The 18,638-nt window shown below is 41.4% G+C and overlaps 1 protein-coding gene across 1 annotated transcript in view; it reads right to left on the minus strand.

Moving 5' to 3' along the window:
* Positions 1-12,144, minus strand: part of LOC139929307 (zona pellucida sperm-binding protein 3-like) — a 36,253-nt gene extending 24,109 nt beyond the window's left edge. Inside the window, exons 1-7 of the mRNA XM_071922154.2 lie at positions 11,647-12,144; positions 11,418-11,536; positions 11,044-11,147; positions 10,778-10,955; positions 10,573-10,690; positions 10,403-10,485; positions 10,228-10,319 (exon numbers count right to left, since the gene is read on the minus strand). Of these exons, the coding sequence (XP_071778255.2) occupies positions 10,228-10,319; positions 10,403-10,485; positions 10,573-10,690; positions 10,778-10,955; positions 11,044-11,147; positions 11,418-11,536; positions 11,647-12,144 (1,192 nt within the window). The remainder of the gene's footprint in view (positions 1-10,227; positions 10,320-10,402; positions 10,486-10,572; positions 10,691-10,777; positions 10,956-11,043; positions 11,148-11,417; positions 11,537-11,646) is intronic.
* Between the last annotated feature and the right edge of the window lie 6,494 nt (positions 12,145-18,638).

The raw sequence follows: 18,638 nt of genomic DNA on the forward strand, positions 1-18,638 counted from the left end.
AACTAGCTAGCTACTCTTCTTCTGTAAGACACGATCGCATTGCATTGTGGTATACAGGAGAAATTGTAGGGTACATTGTCTGTTCACTACAATTTGCAGTGCATTGTGGGTATTTTATAGTGGACTATAGTATTCTGTTAAATCATTACACGGCCATCTTGGTAGAAAAATAACAGGTGATTGACAGCCTAGGAATACTATGAATAGTGAATCAAATCAACCGTTGAGAATTCGGACACTAGTACAAAATGGCGGACACACTATATAGTGCACTATTTCTGTATGGTTTCGAACAGAGCTAACGACTGGTGACTCCTTCCATCAAAGAAAAAGCACTAGCCAGAAACCCTGTCAGTGTGGGGAGGCTCCTCCATCTTCCACTCCTGCAGTTCTGCTGTAAAAGCGCTGCCACAGGTGCAAACAGGTAGCTGATTAATTGGAGACACCTGGAGAGGGAAGACAAGGGGAGTGAATTGGGGGGGCATGTAAACACCTGTATTACTGAGGCTGTAGGTAACCCAAGACCTCCCACTGTATTCATGTATTTTATCATCCTGAGAAGCTTTGTAAACCTAAACCTAAACATTCACTTCACTCCAAAATGAAAACTGTCATTATCCCACGTCCGTCAAAATTCCATTGAAGTTTGTAGGACAACCGAACGCACAGCGAGTTCCCTCACAGTTCCATCTCAGCCTTCTCCAAACCTATTGAAGTGAATGGGGCCAGGTTGTTTAGAGTTTAAAAAGAGCATAGAAATTACCATTAAATCTCTCTATAAACAGTTTGTGCAGCATAATCCAAGTGTTTTGTAGCCAAACAATTGTACTGAGTCCAAAAGGCCTACCGAAAGAAGGTAATGGTGGTAAGCAAGCAGAGCCTTCTGGCAAAACTCCATAATGTAGTTCGTAGTACTACATAATGAAGTACACTTAGGCCTCTTGGAGACATAGTGCAATCGTTTGGATACAAAATGCTTGGATTATGCTGTAGTTTCGATGGTCATTTTATGACCATTTTGGAACTAAACAACCAGGTCCCATTCACTTCAATTGTTTTGGAGAAGGCTGAAATGGAACTGCAATGGCTAAAAACACACACAGTCGCATCATACTGCTGTTGATGCCATAGAACACATTCCGTAAAAAGCATGAATTGACATGAAGGGAGTAGATAATGACAGAGTTTTCATTTTGGGGTTATGTGTCCATTCCTTGACAGACAACCACCCATATGAAGAGTGAGCCTTGACCCCATATTGAGGAGAAATGAACTCAATTTAAGGTTTTATAAACTCAGATATAGTCCCGCCCTATACATTACATTCAGCTCTTAATATTCATTTAGTCAGTGAATGATTAAAGGTGTACAATTACGGAGTACTGTTTTCAAGGTGGAGATAGGTATGAGCGAGGATAAGGGTAAAAAATGTGAGAAATGCCTAATCATTGCCAAGGGAATACAAAGGATTGCATTCACAGTATTAATGTGTGTTGTTGCGGTGGGGATAATTTGTCTTGAAGCCATGGGGGTTTGATTAGATGCCCTTGGTTGAACAGCGGGGACTCCAGGAATCAGGGAAAGTAATGTGATTGATGGGGATTCTTAATTTACTCTCTGATTAAACCTGAATTGGCCTGACCCGTGTGAGCAAATGATATCGTAATCTTCATACTCCTGCTTCTGTCATATCATGCACAAATAGGTCTACATGTTTAACAAATCTGCTGTCATTCTATCTCTGTCTCTCAGAGATATGAAGTTATGCATCAAGAGTTCATATATGCAAGCCTTTGTGGCCCAGGACTCTCAGAACTCTCAAAAGTGGTCTAAAATGTACAGTCGCTGGAAAGCTGGAAAACAGGAAAATATTTCCAAAATGTTACTTATTAAAATCTGAAAGTGTGTATGAAGCTCAACAGCACTAGAGAAAATTCAAACACTTTTCAAACACTCAGCTCATAGACCCTGTGGTTGGAAAAGAGGGTTTAACAAATCTGCTGTAGCGTGTTTTTAGGTTAGCTACAGAGTTTACAGTACATAACTTATGATACTGCAGCATATTATGATCTTTTCATTGACATTTCGGTCCAAAGGTCGACATGCATCCATAGAAATGGCAACAGATGGATCAAAAGGTCAGGAATCCTTATCAGCTTGTCCTATAAGCATTTTCACCTATTGACAAAGCGGCACTGAGTTTATAAGCAAATAGCAGAGAGAAACTTAGAAACCTTGGGTCAGTGTTTGCTATATGGTCAGAATTAGAGGCAAGCAGTTAATTTCCAACTGGCCTACGTATATAGAGTACAGTCTAGGTACTCTACATAGTTTCTTGACAGTCTGTACAGTACATATGAGTTTGAGTCTTTTTAATGGATCTTTTGCACTGATGATAGAGTAACTTGAAAATATTTTGCACTTTTTTCACTTTTATTGGTCAATGGAAACTCGGCTTAAGACGTTTTTTTCTCCCCTTGTATCTAGTCCTCATATGATTTAGTCCTTTATGATGAGTAATTGGGCGAGCTATTCCTCTTTCAGCAGCACTGCAGCAGTGGAAAGCAATCTATCAGAATCATTAATACAATTTGCATTAGCGGGGGTCACTTCAGTAGCTGTACCGGCAGAGATAGAGCACCACTGTACCTACAGTCGAACAAATGAAAATGATTATGTAAATTAATGACATCTAGGATTATTCATCACACAGTCCCTGCTGTATTAACATCCAAGCCCTAGGTCTGACTGGTACGAATGATTCTGGTGAGCAGCATTCTAAAGAGCATGTCTATCAACTTTTCACCACTTTATTCGTCTCTTTCTTCAATTCATGGAACATTTTTGGAAAAGCGAGCACAAAGCTAAAGCCATTTTTAGTTTTGTTGTGGACTCAGAAGAGCACACGCCGACATGAATAGTTGGTCATTACGGATATAGATGTTCATTGAAGCTGCTCAGCTGATGATATAAGAGGTCAATTATAGGTCACAAGATTAGGAAGTTTGCTCCCACGTCCTCAAACTATGTTGGAGCAACTAAGTCATTTATGATTGCTTCACTGAACATTGCCTCACTGAGCCAGCATTTAAAACACGCAAAACACCGATCCTTTGTCATTTGAGTTGCAAGTCATATTTATGTTTACTTTTCTCGCCTGTCACTTATGACGTGTCTATATGATTACTTATGTGTTAAGATTAAAAATGTTACAATAATGGCTAATGGCTGCTACAGGTGATGAAGCACTTTCATGAATAGTGCCAGTTCTGCACTCCATTAAAACGTCACTCTGTTTTCCATCTCATGGACCTTCCACTGAGAGGAGGATTAATGGATATAATGGCCGGGGCGGAGCCTACTGCATGAAAATTTATGTCCAACATGTTGATCCAGACAGCGCACTCTTCCAGCATTTCTACATTATGCAAAATGAGTGTCTGCAATTTTGTTAGAATCCCTTCGCTGCAAATAAGCCAGAGGCAAGTCTTCTCAATTGGACCTAATGCATTTACTGTTTAATTGGCCTTGACACTTTATTGTATTTCCTTCCCACTTTGCTAATGCCCCGGGGAGCCCCGGCCCCGGCTGGTGCCTCATTGGCGAAACTTGAGCTCAATCAAGACGATAGACTCCTCCAATAAGGACCTGCTGATTGTGCCATGTCAGAGATTCTGCCTCCAAGCCGACTTTCTGAGTGGGGGAGATGGCTTTAGAAAGTCGAATCCGTTGTCCAGACGCGCTCATTAAATTTGACAAGGCCACCACTAATCATGTCTTCGCTTGACGTTGCAGTAACTGATAGCCAAGGCGATGGAAGTTAGAGCTGAAAAAGTGGTGATTTTACCACTTTCTCAGTAGTGCTTTGATATTGTGTTTCCAGACCAAAAGACCTCAGAACGATTAGGAACTGGACATATATGGTAAAGTTGATGTTGATGCACTGTAGACATGCTATAGAGGCTTTGCAGTTGCATCACAAATCTCCTATTAACCACATCTGGTGCCATCATGGAGGCCCATTTCAGAATTGGCTGTGGACAAATATTGGCTAAACATGGCAAGAAAAAGAAAAAAAAAAAGAAAAGACGCCTGAAAAAGATTGTTGTGCTGTGGGTGTAGGTCAACTGAGTAACGTTTAAGTAAAATTTAACAGTTTAAGTCTTGTCTTTTTACTCCAAAACACTCTGAGTCAGCTCAGTTAACCTGAACAAACAGTTCATTTTTGCCTTTGCTAACTAGCTAGCCAGCAGGCTAATTTAGCCTCACAACAAATGTTAACATGTGACCATGCCACTAACATTAGTTTCTACTAGATACGTTAGCTAGTGCGCAAATCAGTTACAGCAAGACAGTGATGTTTAACTAACCAGATGCTATGGTTAGCTAGCTAACAAGCAGAAATGATCTAAACACAAAATCAATCAGATGTATCAATAGCGAAATGTAGTTCCCAGTCAAAAACAGCACAGATAACGGCAGAGTTGGATGTCTAGAAATGATGAACTATCTGTTCACAGTTGTTTCCCAAGAACTGAGGACCTCCAATATGGCCGCCAGAGGGTGTGATACGTCACCTGAATGCCCTCTATAGCTTCAGATAACATACTGTAACATAGCTGTTCAGACCCTGGCAAGAAGCATAATGTGTGTGTGTGTGTGTGTGTGTGTGTGGGCGTGTGTGTGTGTGTGTTTGGGTGTGTGCTGCAAGTCATCCCAGCTTTCAGAGAACATTTGTGTTTTGATAGATGCTGATCCAAGGCTGTTAGAGTTTGGATGTGGGGGGGAAATTGCACATCTAGTCCCAGGCTGTGGTGTGATGCCAAGTCTCGTCACCATATCAGACTCTTCCCCTCGCTATCCATCGCATCCCCCGGAGCCCCGATCCCCCCGATCCCCCCACAGTCCAGCGGGATACGAGCCGACACAGCTCAATTATTTCCCCCGATTGGCTATGACAAATCCCATACAGAAGTCGGCCAAGCATGCCGACTTGTCTGCTCGTCTGCTTCCACTTCACTTGAAAACATCAAGTTTGGGAGAAGCTGAAACCGTGAGCGAAATACTCTGAGTGTTTCCATTGCCTTGCCCTACAGTGAGGCATGCAGGGCTGGTGCACAGGAGCCAGCATGTCTAACCATTACGCAACAGCGCTGTGTAAATGCCAACTGGTTTCAGTACAGGAGTGTACCTCACTATACTTTTTACTTGTTTTTGCTGCTAAAAACATCCTATATCTGGGTATCAAAATTAAACAAGAAAACTTTAGCACTAGCACCACTTTAACAACTGTATAACCCCTGTTTCTACTGCAACCCACCTCCCTTTTTACACACACACACACACACACGCACACGCACACACTATGGCTGTTCTTGGAGGCTGGAGGATGTTTTTAAAAAAAAGTCTTTATTGGTACAGAAAAACCAGCATGTTTTGGCAAGAAGCCTTCATCGGGGCTGCATGACAAAGAGACAATGGATCCTAAATTCATTTCCAAAGTGAAAGGAAAGATTCCAAAATGAATTTTTGGAAAGGCTTTCCACCATAACACCCTGATTTTCCTGTACCAATAAAGATGTTTTTTTTACAACATCCATCGGCATCCAAGAGCAGCTAAGAAAAATGCATTTTCCCCATCGGAACTTTTGACACTCCGGAGGTAGAGAGGAGCGGGAGAAAAGTCTTGCGTGTGAGACGGACGGTACGAAGAGAAGTTTTGGCTCCCCTGTCATCTGAACTTCGACTGAACTCCCGATACAGAAGGGGAAAGAGAGAGGGATTACGTCGGTGCAGAGGATTTGTTCACTGTCATAACTGTTCCCCGACAGGAACCAAGTGAGCCGAGGAGACAGACGGAGAGTTAAGAAAATACGACAACACCGTGACTCAGAGCCGGTGGGGGGGGGGGGGGGGGGGGGGGGGGGACCAACTCTCTGTAGACGCACAAACGTCTAGAGTACAGTAAACAAAGAAATTAATAACATGTGTAAAGTCGTGTTGGTTCCAGCGCCGGCCTGTGAGTCACCACCTCAGGGTGAATGGTGATAGCAGATGACGAACAGCTTGAGGTACCAAAATATCCCACATATTGCCACGTAAATTCAGGTGAGCTCGGACCAAAACCAGCTGTTCAAAACCATTCAAAGGTGTACAGTCAGATGAAGAGTTTCCATTAATCAAAAGGATTCACTGTCATTACATTTGGAGAAACCATATCAAAAGCTGGTTTTACAGTCAACAAACCTCTCATCATTTTACTTTTAATCAAGGTGACTTTCTTATATTCTCTTGTAGTCTTGCGAATCAGAATTTATTCCAATTAATTCAAGATATGCCCCTCAGTCAAAACTAATAAATGGCTGAAAATAAAATAAACCACTTTATTGTCCATAGTTAACTCAAAAACAACTTAGAAAAACTGAAGATCAGTGATGTAGTGGTAAATATAAAGGAGGGGACTATGACCTCCAGACAGTCATCATAAGGTGAACAACTGCAAATACAAACAAAAATCAATTATATTTTCATAAAAGCAATTCATTTATTTTTTTTCCTGAAAAATACCCTATCCTCATAACTTACTGACTACTATGATGTATGCTATGATTTATGTCACACACCAAAAAAAAGGTGCCTTCATTGGTTTCCCGCTGTGTCATCTTGGACCAAATGTGTGACTGAAAATTTTTACAACATATCCATTTCATGTCATCCATATCACAGCATTGGCGCGCTGCTTGTTTAACTTTCAAAACGCAATCTTGGTGTTTCAAGACACTTTCCGCTATCAGGCGTTTCTGTGATTTCCAGCTTGGAGGCTCTGATCTCAGTCGGTGCTTTAATCAGCGCTTTTGTGATAATTAGCCGAAGCGCCCGAGTTGTTATCAACCTATCACTGCTTAGCATACAGTGCACATTATCCCATAGCAGTCTAGTGCGCCTTCCAGTTGAGAATAAATCCATTGGAGCTGCACACGCACTTCTGACCTCTGAGTATTAACCTAACAAGTACAGTATGATACATATATTTACAGAGACAAAATATGACATCAGAGAGACTATTATGATAAATGGAAAATTCCCGCCCCAGGAAATTCTGGAAGCTTACGATGTTTGTCCAACAAGTAATCTCACCAGATCGATGCACTAATGAGTACAGATGACTAACAGAGGCACCATCCGTCTAGATAGGCATGCAATGGCTTACAGCTTTGACAGATGGTAAACAATGGTGAACCTCCAAAGCAATCAATATTCCACGGCTGATATGCATGTAGAATACACACACATGGCGGATTTTAATAGGGGCTTGACGAGGCTGTGTATGTTTGAAGCCCTACAATGCATACACACACGTACACAGTATTATTAAATTCATACATTACAAGAAATACTATAAATGCATAAAACTAGGATGATATTGGCTGTACCGTGTTTTATGAAACAAACATTTTCTGCAGAGCCTCAGGTTTCATGTTCCTATTCAGTATCAAATCACAAATGTATATAAATACATGGAAATTAAATACATATTCCAACAGGATGATACATCATCCACATGTGCTTAATGTTATCATAATGTCATTATGATGTTGGGCCCGGCAGACATAACAAGGTTCTCTTTTGTAAAGTTTGATTATGATGTTGCATTCACTTCACAGTCAAAAGTAGGAAAAAAAACGTCCTATTTGTAATTCCAACTTTAAGGGCCACTTCGTTGCATTTCTCCTCGCAGGAAATCCGAATTTCCGACTTTCCGTCTATGTCTGGAATGCAGCATAAGCAGTCTATTATGTCCTATGTCTTTCCGTGACATCATGTCATTCTGGTATGTGCAATGGTAGGCTGAACCGTGCATGTCACCAGACCCTCTGTGGGAACATAATGGATCATAACAGATTTCAAATACTCATGATTCAGTAGGATCCAACTGATTCTCCTTTACTGTAAACTATTTCAACATCGCCCCAGCAACTTCCTCAACATGGTACTCTGTGCATATACTGTACATGAGATTATTGCACAAATGACACCAGATGTCATTTGATTACTTAACAGTCTAATATTACCATCCCTTACCAATATATCCATTTCCCATTGCGTCATGACACATAAGTCTGTTGTTGCAGTCACTATTTACATCAGCAACCGCTGTGGCGTCGGCGTCAGGGTGTTTGTTTTAGATAGCAGCATTTATGGATTAGTGTTCTGGACAAGATGGGGAACAGGGAGTTGAGATACAGACTTGCCTACTGTCATTAGCACAGCCAAGCCCACGCTTTTACCGACTTCATTGCGGATGGAAACCAAGAAGGGTGACGCATGTATTACTTTTTTCCCTCCTTCAAACAAGTGAAGTGAAGCTCTGCACCTCCACCATTTATTAAGTCATTTGCACTAGCTTAGTTAGCCACAGCTAGAACGTTGTGTCGATTCCCGGTCCTTGTCATGTGGAGTTTGTATGTTTTCCCTGTGTTTGGGTTCCTTCGTATGAATGTGACTGTCTATCTGTGTCAGGAGGAGGGAAGTAAAGGGTTAAGAGAACGACGAAACCTAGAGCTCAACCTTCCCCCTCCTGCTGCCAACTAACAGCTCCACATCTACTCCTGGAGGTGACAAACAGGTGGAGGAATATAACCCCAGAGGTGAGATGAAAGAGATAGCATGTGTACACACTCTCAAACTGCACATAGCCTACATATTCACTTACGGGATGCTGCTCACAAATACTCAAAAACACCCATTTTCATGAAACATTTGAAAATCCTATGCAATGTGCAGATCAATAAATTGCCAAAAGGCAAATGCTGCTTTCAATTGTTAGGATTTAATTTTCATTGGAAAGCTGTAAATTCTTATGGTGAACCACAAGGAGGAAAATGCTGATGAGTGATGTAATTGTGAGGTCACTGGAAGATGTCGGAGCTCCAAAACAGTCCTCTCTAAAGCCGGGTCAGATGCTCTGGAAACCTGACCACTATTATGATTGAGGCAAGAGCGATATTCTGAGTAGTGCGTGCATGATACAAACCAGCTGCTTGATGATTTACATCAGTGAACAAAAAACAAAGCCATCAGCGCAACAATAAAAATAAATATTGTTTTCCCGGCAAGCCATGTCAACAACCTGGGCTTCAGCATGAATGGGGTTTTCCAGCAATCACAAAATAATTTGTTGAAAGTAGTTTGATACAGAGGTTTGATCTCTAAACCCGAGCACAGTGAAACATCACCAGGCAGAGACCAAGGAGAGTTCCAGGGAGAAATGTGAGCCTCGCTATCCAAAGCAGGATAAATCACAGCTTGACCCATTTAGAACAAAAGCCACTATTGTTGTAATTCATGCCTGTTGGATCTTAAAGTATTTACTGTCCTCAGCAGGGGAGAAGGGATTTACACTCTTGTCTGAAGGAAAAGCTCAAGCCTGCCCCTGTAGATCATCCACACCTGGTTGTTTAGAATGTCTGGACAATCTATTAGCATCAGTGTGACAGGTATGAAAGTAGCCAAGAGGTATTTGTCTGACCACACAAGTCAATGTACACACTGGGGTCGGTGTATGGATCTAGGAGTCTAATGCAGCATTCACGTCATCGGGAAAAAAAAAAAAAACATGAGTGTCTTTTGCTTGTTGGAACACTCACATGCAAAAATCACTTTAAGAAACAACCATCAAAACAATCTAATCAGACATTGCTTCTAATCAGACATTGCTTCTAGTCAGTTGACGTGAACGCTATCCTCCCCAGTTGGCAGCTTGTACTTACGGTTAATCTGACATGATGTGAACGCAACAAAGATTTGTTCCCCGCCAAACCCTGTTGACTACAAGGTCATCGCGATCATTTTTTTTGTTCCTGCAACCCCATTACTTCACTAAACATTTCACATCAGCTCTTGTTGAATATCCAAGTCCTCATCACACCTACGCTTGACTGATAATTCTTGGTTGTAAATGTGTGCATGAAAAAGGTAAAGCTTTTGTTGTCTTCATGATCCAGCATTTCACATTTTTACCCATCACTGCACCACTTAAAGACTCCGAGATTTTTTGTTTTTTTAAAAGTACCTTTTATTTTTACAAAAAAATGTTATTACTCTTCTTGAACAACAATGGGGCCCAGGGTCACTTCAGCTTGCCAATGCTCCTCTGAAAATAAAATTGAAATTAAAATGATAACAGAGCTGACAGATACGTTTGAAGGTGATTTACTGTAGACATACCTGCATCTGCAGTCAGGTCTCTAGCCTTCCTCATCCCACAGCTAGATTGACAACAGGCACAAAACTGGTCCTCTCCACCAACTGCCTTCCACCTATTAAGGGAAGAGTTTAGTTTCTCAGAAGCCATCTTGGCTAGCGTTGAAGAAATCAAGGTTATTCAACAATGTTCTCATACCTCTTGTCAAAGGAACACGCCTTATGCTCAATGGTAACTGGAGAGGAAGCTGGAAGGGCCTTCAACTGGCAAGTGATGTAGATCTGTTGGAATTGGAGATATGCTCATTTTATCCAGTGAGCCAGTTAGACAGGCGGCAATCTGTAGTCAGCATATGTAATTTCACTTACCGAGGCAGTCTTCTGCTGACCGAACCTCAAGGTTTCTACCTGAAACTGGAGTTTGTCAGCCTGAGACTGGGGCATGAACTGGGACTTGGAACCTATGCGCTGTGCATCAACCAGACACCTGTGTAGAAAAAATATAGTTGACGTCCCAAGAACCAGAACACCCAGTATAATCATCTTAATGCACTTCTGCATCATAAAATCTCACCCATGGTTCTTGATGAAAAAGTATCTTGGGTCAGAAGTGATATCTGGCTCCGAGGTGGCGACACAGCTGTCCGCCAAGACTCTGATGGGTGCATGTTTGTATGCCATGACTGATGCCTCCATGTTAAGGACATCTCCCAAGACGTACTTGTTGGAGGGCCTCTCAAACGTCCAGTCATCTAAAGGCAAAAGTTAAGTTCACATTTCAGGGTTTGAGAACATAAACATCTTCCAAATACTGGTCTTCCAAAATTTGCTCCAACCCACCGCTCATGAGTCTTAGAGAGAAATGGAGCCGTTCCTCAGCCATCTTGGTATCTTTGTAGGACATCCAGGCAGGATTTAGAGAATTGCTGCTCACACTGTGCTTCCTGAAATGGCATGATAAGTTTGTCGCCATTACTTGGGCTAACCCTGAAAGACTATAGCTTTACTAGAAAGGAACAGTGTGGAGACGCCTTGGGTCAATTGTCATTTGGGATTCCTTTCTAGAAGACTTCTAGTCAGCAGCCCAGTGCTTCTAAACAGATGTAGCCAAGTCTGCTAGACTTTAAAAATCAGAGCCATGTCTTGGGTCAAGACCCCACAGTAAACAGCACTGGGTCTTTGAAGGTTATAGGTTAGGCCAGACTGCAACTCACCTTGGATAGTGGCACTCAATTCCGATCTCAGCACTCCTACTCCGTACGATATTGGCTTTGCCAAGCGCTTTGGGGTTGTAGACCAGTGTGAAAGCATAAATGACTGTATTCTCCGTCATCTAAAAACCAAAAAACACCCATTAACATACTCTATACAAAATTTGATGAAGACATTGCTTGATGAACTAAAAGTTTAATTTTAAATCAATACATGATACAAAAGTCATACCACAACTGTGCTACCACAGCCGTGCAACTCGGATGTGAAAGTCAGCACATGAGAGAAGTCGTCCGTCTCGGTGGCTGAACAACCACCAAGTGTGATTTCTTCTGGTTTTATCAGCTGGCCACGACCTAGTAGATCCTGATTGACTTCCACTTCGATGGCACTTTCCCCACACCGCAAAGCAACACTGTTGGCCGCCACTGGCTGCCGCAGTTCAAACTTGACAGGAACCTTGGTCTCAGACACTGGATCTGCCGGGAATGTCCAGGAGAACGGTTGAGCTGCTTGCTGAATCTGCTTTGACTGGAAGCTGCCAGGCTGTTGAGCAGACCACCTGGAGTGGACTCTCTCAGGTTCCGCCGCTGCCCTAGCTTCCACTTCAGCAGGCTTCTGTGCATCGATTCCCCAGTAGGTTGGCACTTTCAAACCGAGGGATCGAGCCTCACTAAGCCTGGCGCACGCAAGCAGAAACGCAAACGCAACAAGCTGACTGGGCCCCATTGTTGCAAACTGCAAATTTTCTACACAGCTTTCTTATGCATGACCACTGAAGCAGACAAAGGAAGGGACTCCTCCCCTTTTCTCATTAGCTGAATCCTCTTCCAGATTAGTCAAATGTCACAGCTGCACACAACTCTCTAATTGGTCATACTGTGACCAGTGAACTGATATGTAGCTGTGTGCATGTCAGTAATTCTCTACTGATCAGCAGGTACTACACACATTACAGACAGTGCAATTGTTTAAAAAGGTGCTTCGGAAAGAATGCATACCCAGGAAGTAGGTCTACATTGTTTCACATTTGGCCCACATAGTCCAAGCATATGCCTAGCTGCTAAAAGGACAGATGATGGTTTAATCAAAGAAAAGGTAAAGCACAATGTTAAGAAAGATATGTATGTATTGACATGTAAACACTCCAGATTCAAAGTCAGCCAAATTCATCATCAAGCTCAAAGATATGATCTTGAATTTGTTTGACCATTCAAATTGTGGGTAGGCCTATATATGAAGAGTTTGAGTCTGTCTAAAAAAAAAAAGTTCCAAAAAACATATTTTCCTTCTCAGTAATAACGCAACATATAGGTCTGTTTGCTCCAACGTTTCCAAACATAAAAAACTCATGTTTAGCTGAGGCTTTGAATCAGCACCTAAGACAAATAGATTTCAAAGTGAAAACAATATCTTTACTCCAGTAAATCACTATGCAAGCAATGCCAATAGTGAGGCGGCAGTTGATGAATGAATTTTTTTGGCTTTGTGTGACCAGCAATTATGAATGTCTCATGACTCATGGTTACAAAAGAGAGATGGATGGGACTGAGAGACAGAATACAGAGATTCAATAACAGATAAAGTTAGATAACCAACATTATGCCTCATTATCACGTTGACCATTGATGCATGTCTGTTTTTATGTCTCTGTTGTTTTATGTCTCTCATTCCTTGTAACTGTAATACAGTGCATACTGTATGTGAGGTTGCTCACTTGTTTACTTCATTTATCTTTGCATATGGCAGGTTTGTGTAGGAGGACCAAAATAACGCTACATCTCAAGGTCGGGGGGGTAGAGATGGGGGGGGGGGGGGGGGGGGTTACCATAGCAACAGCACCTAAGTAATGGTACTTGCCTAACGCTCACAGATTGCAGGATGCTGTGGTTGACTGGAAGGTGAAATATATCATGGGAAATGTCAATGCTTCCTCATAACAAAAAGACCCCTTTTGACCGCGACATTACATTTTGACATACGGTGACACTCCAGTCACTGTATTGTTAGAATAAATGCACAAACAAAGCTCCACAGCCTGGAAAGCAATGGCTATATCTGCTCTCCTGCAATATGACATGGCTTCCACTCCTGCAGTTTGAACCTGTCCATCACTGTCACAGTGGGAGGGGAGAGAAAGCACAGCGTGACTCTGCCATTACATCTGAGCAGCCGCTGCATTATGTAGCCTGCATTTTGTACCGGCGCCCTGGGGCTTTGCCATGCATGTCACCGACTGACACTATATTGATGAACAGAAGGCATCAGGGTCACCAGGGAAACAAGAAATGAGAAAGCAAAAGCCATTCGAGCCAGTGATCGCACTGGATCGGGCCGTGTCCATTTTCAAACAGTTCCATCTGAAAATAAACACATGCAAATCATGCAAATTGTTCAGCATAAATAATGGAGCCTGTGAGTGATTTTGCATTTCCAAATTGATAAAGGCTGTATGAAATGAGCTCTTGCTTATTCTATCATGATGTGCAAAAGTCAATTTTTTCAGTCAGTCTCAAGAAAGGCCTATACTTAAATTTGGGTGTACTGTGGATAGGCTTAAGAATACGTTTCTTGGCTAAATTAATAATGAAAAAGCATGAACTGTGTGTTTTTCCGAAGCAGAATTCACTTGTCGGTTTCTTGTTAAATTAATTCAGAAAAAGGGCAAAGAGAAATGTAAAAGATCTTTCTGGTCTATTTCTTCCTTTGTGCTTGTGTTGAACACAGACCTGCAGCCTTGGTCTAGTTTACAATTTCTGCATGACGACATATTTTAGATGAATGATGAAGCTTTAATAGACCATATATAAGACATCTTTCCACAACGTTTATAAAATTGGTGGGATTGGGCAATTAAGGCGTCGTCACAAAAAAAAGATGAATAGGGTACCTTAATCTAAGAGGGTAAAAAAAATATGTCAGACTGCTTCATTACAGCTTGTTAACGTTATCATTCTTTGGTGAAAGAAACAAGTTTAGGCTACTGCTAGCTGCACTGCATGCTACTGAAATACGGAAGGGCTTGGTTAAGGAAAGTAAAAAGCTGCAAATTCAAAAACCACGGCAGGTACAACTCTTCAGGCTTTGCAGTTGCGTCACAAATCTCCCAGCAACCAGCTAGGTCGGGCTCCATGGAGGTTACTGTGACACAGTAAACTGTATTGTCTTTAGCCCTAGTCTCTAGTTGTAGCTTGAGAAGAGTCAGCTCAGTTAACCTGAACAAACTGTTAGCTAGCTAACTAGCTAATTTGCAGGCGAATTTGCCTCTAAAGTGATGGTTAGCTGACCAGATCCTATGGTAGAAATCTATCAGATGTGTGATGAAATGATAAGTTCCTAGTCAAAAACAGAACAGATGTCTGCTCAGCTCTGTTGAGACAGCCAAGTCTTATGTCTAGAAACACAATCACCTGTTCACAGCCGCTGTTGGCCAAGAGCTGAGGACCTCCAATATGGCCACCAGAGGGGGTGTTATTTCATTTCCTCGATGGCTTTGTAGCTGAGCGCTCTGCCAAGGAATGTAGCCTTGCCTTGTCCTATCAAAATGTCCTGGTGTGGTACCACACCTATGTTCCTATGTTTGACATTGATGTTTCTGTACAAAACCAAAATTTCAAGGTACCCTCAACCTTGAGTGATATTTTTGTAAATGAAAAATATACCTCAACTTTTGGGCAACCTTTGAAACTGTGACAGCCTCTTTTCTCCACTACTGGAACTCGTGTTTCCTCTAAATCCTTTCTCCTCCTGGTAGGTTTGCCACTGTGGGCTTATCTGCCCCCCTGACACACTTGCCTAGCATCCAAGGACTTCAAGACTGTTGTGAAGGTTGGGTGGAATGCACAAGCTCATTGACACACACACACTCACACACACACACACACATGCACACACCCACACACCTATGCGTACAAGCATATGCGCACCCTCACACTTGCTCCTGAATTAATTTAGAAATTTAAAAATTTGGGGCATTTGAGGCATTCACTGAGAAATGATGCATTATGCATGAGCTTAGTAATAAGATAGGACTGAAATGAGACAGGAGACATGAGAAATGCTGTACCACACATGTAGTGCCTTAAAGCCAAATGCTTTGCGGTATGAAATATGTTTTTTGGGGTTTTTTTTACCCCCTCCTTCCAGAGTAGTGGGATGATTGAGGAGTTATGTATGTCAAGCTCAGTATTCAATAAGGCAGCTGGAGGGTGAGCGTTCTTTGGCAGAGGCTGTGTTATGCCTAGAGGACAAATGGGGGCAAATCTCTCCGAAAGTAAACTTTACAGTACAGGTCTTTTAATCAGAAGGCAGCTGACATGCAAGCACCAAACCTTCTGAAAATATGGCCTCAGAAGTATCCCTCCCAGTGCTGTGAGTCATTTTCAAATGGAACATATCACAACAGGAGGTCAGAAACTTGGAGACCTATCAAACCTGCTATTCTAGACATCTAAATGAAATTCCTGCCAGGCATTGCTCAAGTTCGTCTATTATTCTCCAACCCCAGACCACATTCGCTTGGAACTATTCAATTTCAAGCTCCATTTTCAGATAATCGTCATGGTATACAGCATGGGTTATATGATAAGAACATAAAGTGAAGTATTGATTTGAGGTGTTCCTGGTTCCTATAGTGAATTCTACCTATAACACTGGGTGGCTGCAGTAGGAGAAACTACAGTATGTAACTGTAGAAGCTCATGGACTATATGGGCTATATCTTTCTAATATGATACATATCTGATACTGTTAGATTTAAAATGACCAGAGGTTTTACATTACATAAATCATGTAACTACTGCTACCACTGTTATTACTTCTACTACTACTGCTACTACTACTACTATTGTTATTACTACTACTATTATTACCACTGCTACTACTGCAATTACTACTACTACTACTACTACTACTACTGCTACTATTACTTCTACTACTGCTGCTACTACTACTACTATTGTTGTTATTACTACTACTATTACCACTCCTACTACTGCAACTACTACTACTACTACTACTACTACTACTACTACTACTACTGCTACTATTACTTCTACTACTGCTGCTACTACTACTACTATTGTTATTACTACTACTACTATTACCACTCCTACTACTGCAACTACTACTACTACTACTACTACTACTACTACTACTAGTACTACTACTACTAGTAGTATAATAATCAGAATTACAGTTACAGATGGGAAATTGCCTGATGTCCATTGCTCAATATTTGACAGAATAGAAACAGAAACAGAAATCATCACATCCTCTACTGATGATATTTTCGACATAAATGGCTCAATATAGCTAATAACTTCAATAATAGTGAGTTTTACTTTCATGCCAGCGGTTCTTTTGTCAGAGTAGGTGCCAAAAAGCAAAAGAGCAATTTTCATTGATGCTGGGTTTTAGAAGTACAACTATGTGGTTCCAGTGGGAAGAGGACAAAGTGCATGTTTAGATTTGAAGGTATTGGATGAAAAGGAGATTATCTGCCTTGTATTGCATCCCTGAAAACACCAAAAGCTCTATCAGCAACCAGTAGGAATTGCAACAAGGGTAGACCCCCCCCCCACCCCACCCCAACCTTCACCCCCACAAGGCTGTTGTCTTGTTCTCATACTAGCCCTGAATTCAGCCTCTTGCATCTGAATACACCCCAGTGGGATTTCCACTGCGGAACACATCCAGTCCTACAGGACTTTGTTTTGTTGCGGAAGTCACGGACAAGCCTGCGACTCATTTAATGCCCAGGCCCTGAGTCACCAACCAGAAACCAATGCCATCTTTCCACCGTGCTTCTAGCTACACAAGATCACTTGAGCAGCAGGGCTCCTGTGAGCAAGTACTGCTCTGGAAATATGAATTGACCAAAAGGATCTCTACAGCTGAAGTGACCCTGCTAAACCTTAAAGACGAGATGAAATGAAAAATGCCTTTTTAACCCTTTTAGATCACATCCCTGGTCATACTGTGCACCTATTTAACAATATATGCCAAAAAAAATACCAAAAATCAATTTCATTGTATTCTTATATCAAAATTCAATCATGTTTTCTTCCTGTAAAACAAAATATGCCGTGTGCTTACGTAAGCATGCCCGTAACTAATTTCAACCAATAATATCATGACATCCACCCATCAATCAATCTTCAACTTTTAGCGCACAGAGCTAAGAGGCTAAGATTCATTAGTTAGCTAGCTAGCAACAGCATGGTACTTCGGTGTGTCTTCGGGTGTTATGACACACCCACTTTTCAACGTTCAAATCAAATTCCTCCCAACGTTATGTCCCGCCTGTCTTTCCTGTTTCACTCGGAAATACGTCACGATACGGAAGTTAGATACTCTCGAAATGCCGTTTCATCTCGACTTTAAGAAGGCTTTGGCTGGTTTACTAGCCAGAAAACCTATATCAGTTTAGAGCTTGGCAGAGCATCTCAAAGCCTAGGAAGAGGATTAGGGCCATGTGTGAAAAATGTATTTGAGTTCTGAGTTTAAAAAGTCAGAAGTCAGAATTCTGAGATCAAAGTCAGAATTTTGCTTCAGACTCAGAACTCAAATACATTTTACATGTGGCCCTAATCATCTTCTGTACAAAGCAACATGTCAAGCCCACTGACTTTAGTTTAAATGACTCAAAACAGCTTGAAGGTAATTTGTCCAAACACTGAGGGGACTAACTGCAATAACTGATATTTGTTATGACGTGTTACAACTGCTATTTGTGCAGCAGTATGTTTTAACATGTCAGACAATACTCAGAGGCTGACAATCTGCACTTTTGCCTCACATTTATCTTGTGCGTATGCTAACAAGAGTCAAAAGTTTGGACCCACCTCATGTTTTTCATTCTCTGAAAGCCATTTTGATCTAAAAGCTTCTGCTTAAATGCTTGAAATGTGTTTCTTAGACAAATATAAATAGTGAAGTTGATCCTATGTATGAATTTCTTTCCAAAGCCTTTGCCTTTCCATCAAGGCAAAGGGCGGCTACTTTAAAGAATCTAAAATATATACATAGTTTTTATTTGTTTAACACTTTTTTTTGGCTGCTGCATAATTCCATTTGTGTTATTTCATAGTTTTGATGTCTTTACTATTATTCTAAAATGTGGAAAATAGTAAAAATAAAGAAAAATGTGGTGTGTCCAAACTTTTGATGGCCAATATGAAGTAAAAGTGAAATAAAAGCTGCACACTGGAGCATTAAGGCAC

The sequence above is a fragment of the Centroberyx gerrardi genome, chromosome 6 (genome assembly GCF_048128805.1).
Source record: "Centroberyx gerrardi isolate f3 chromosome 6, fCenGer3.hap1.cur.20231027, whole genome shotgun sequence".
Classification (NCBI taxonomy): Eukaryota; Metazoa; Chordata; class Actinopteri; order Beryciformes; family Berycidae; genus Centroberyx; species Centroberyx gerrardi.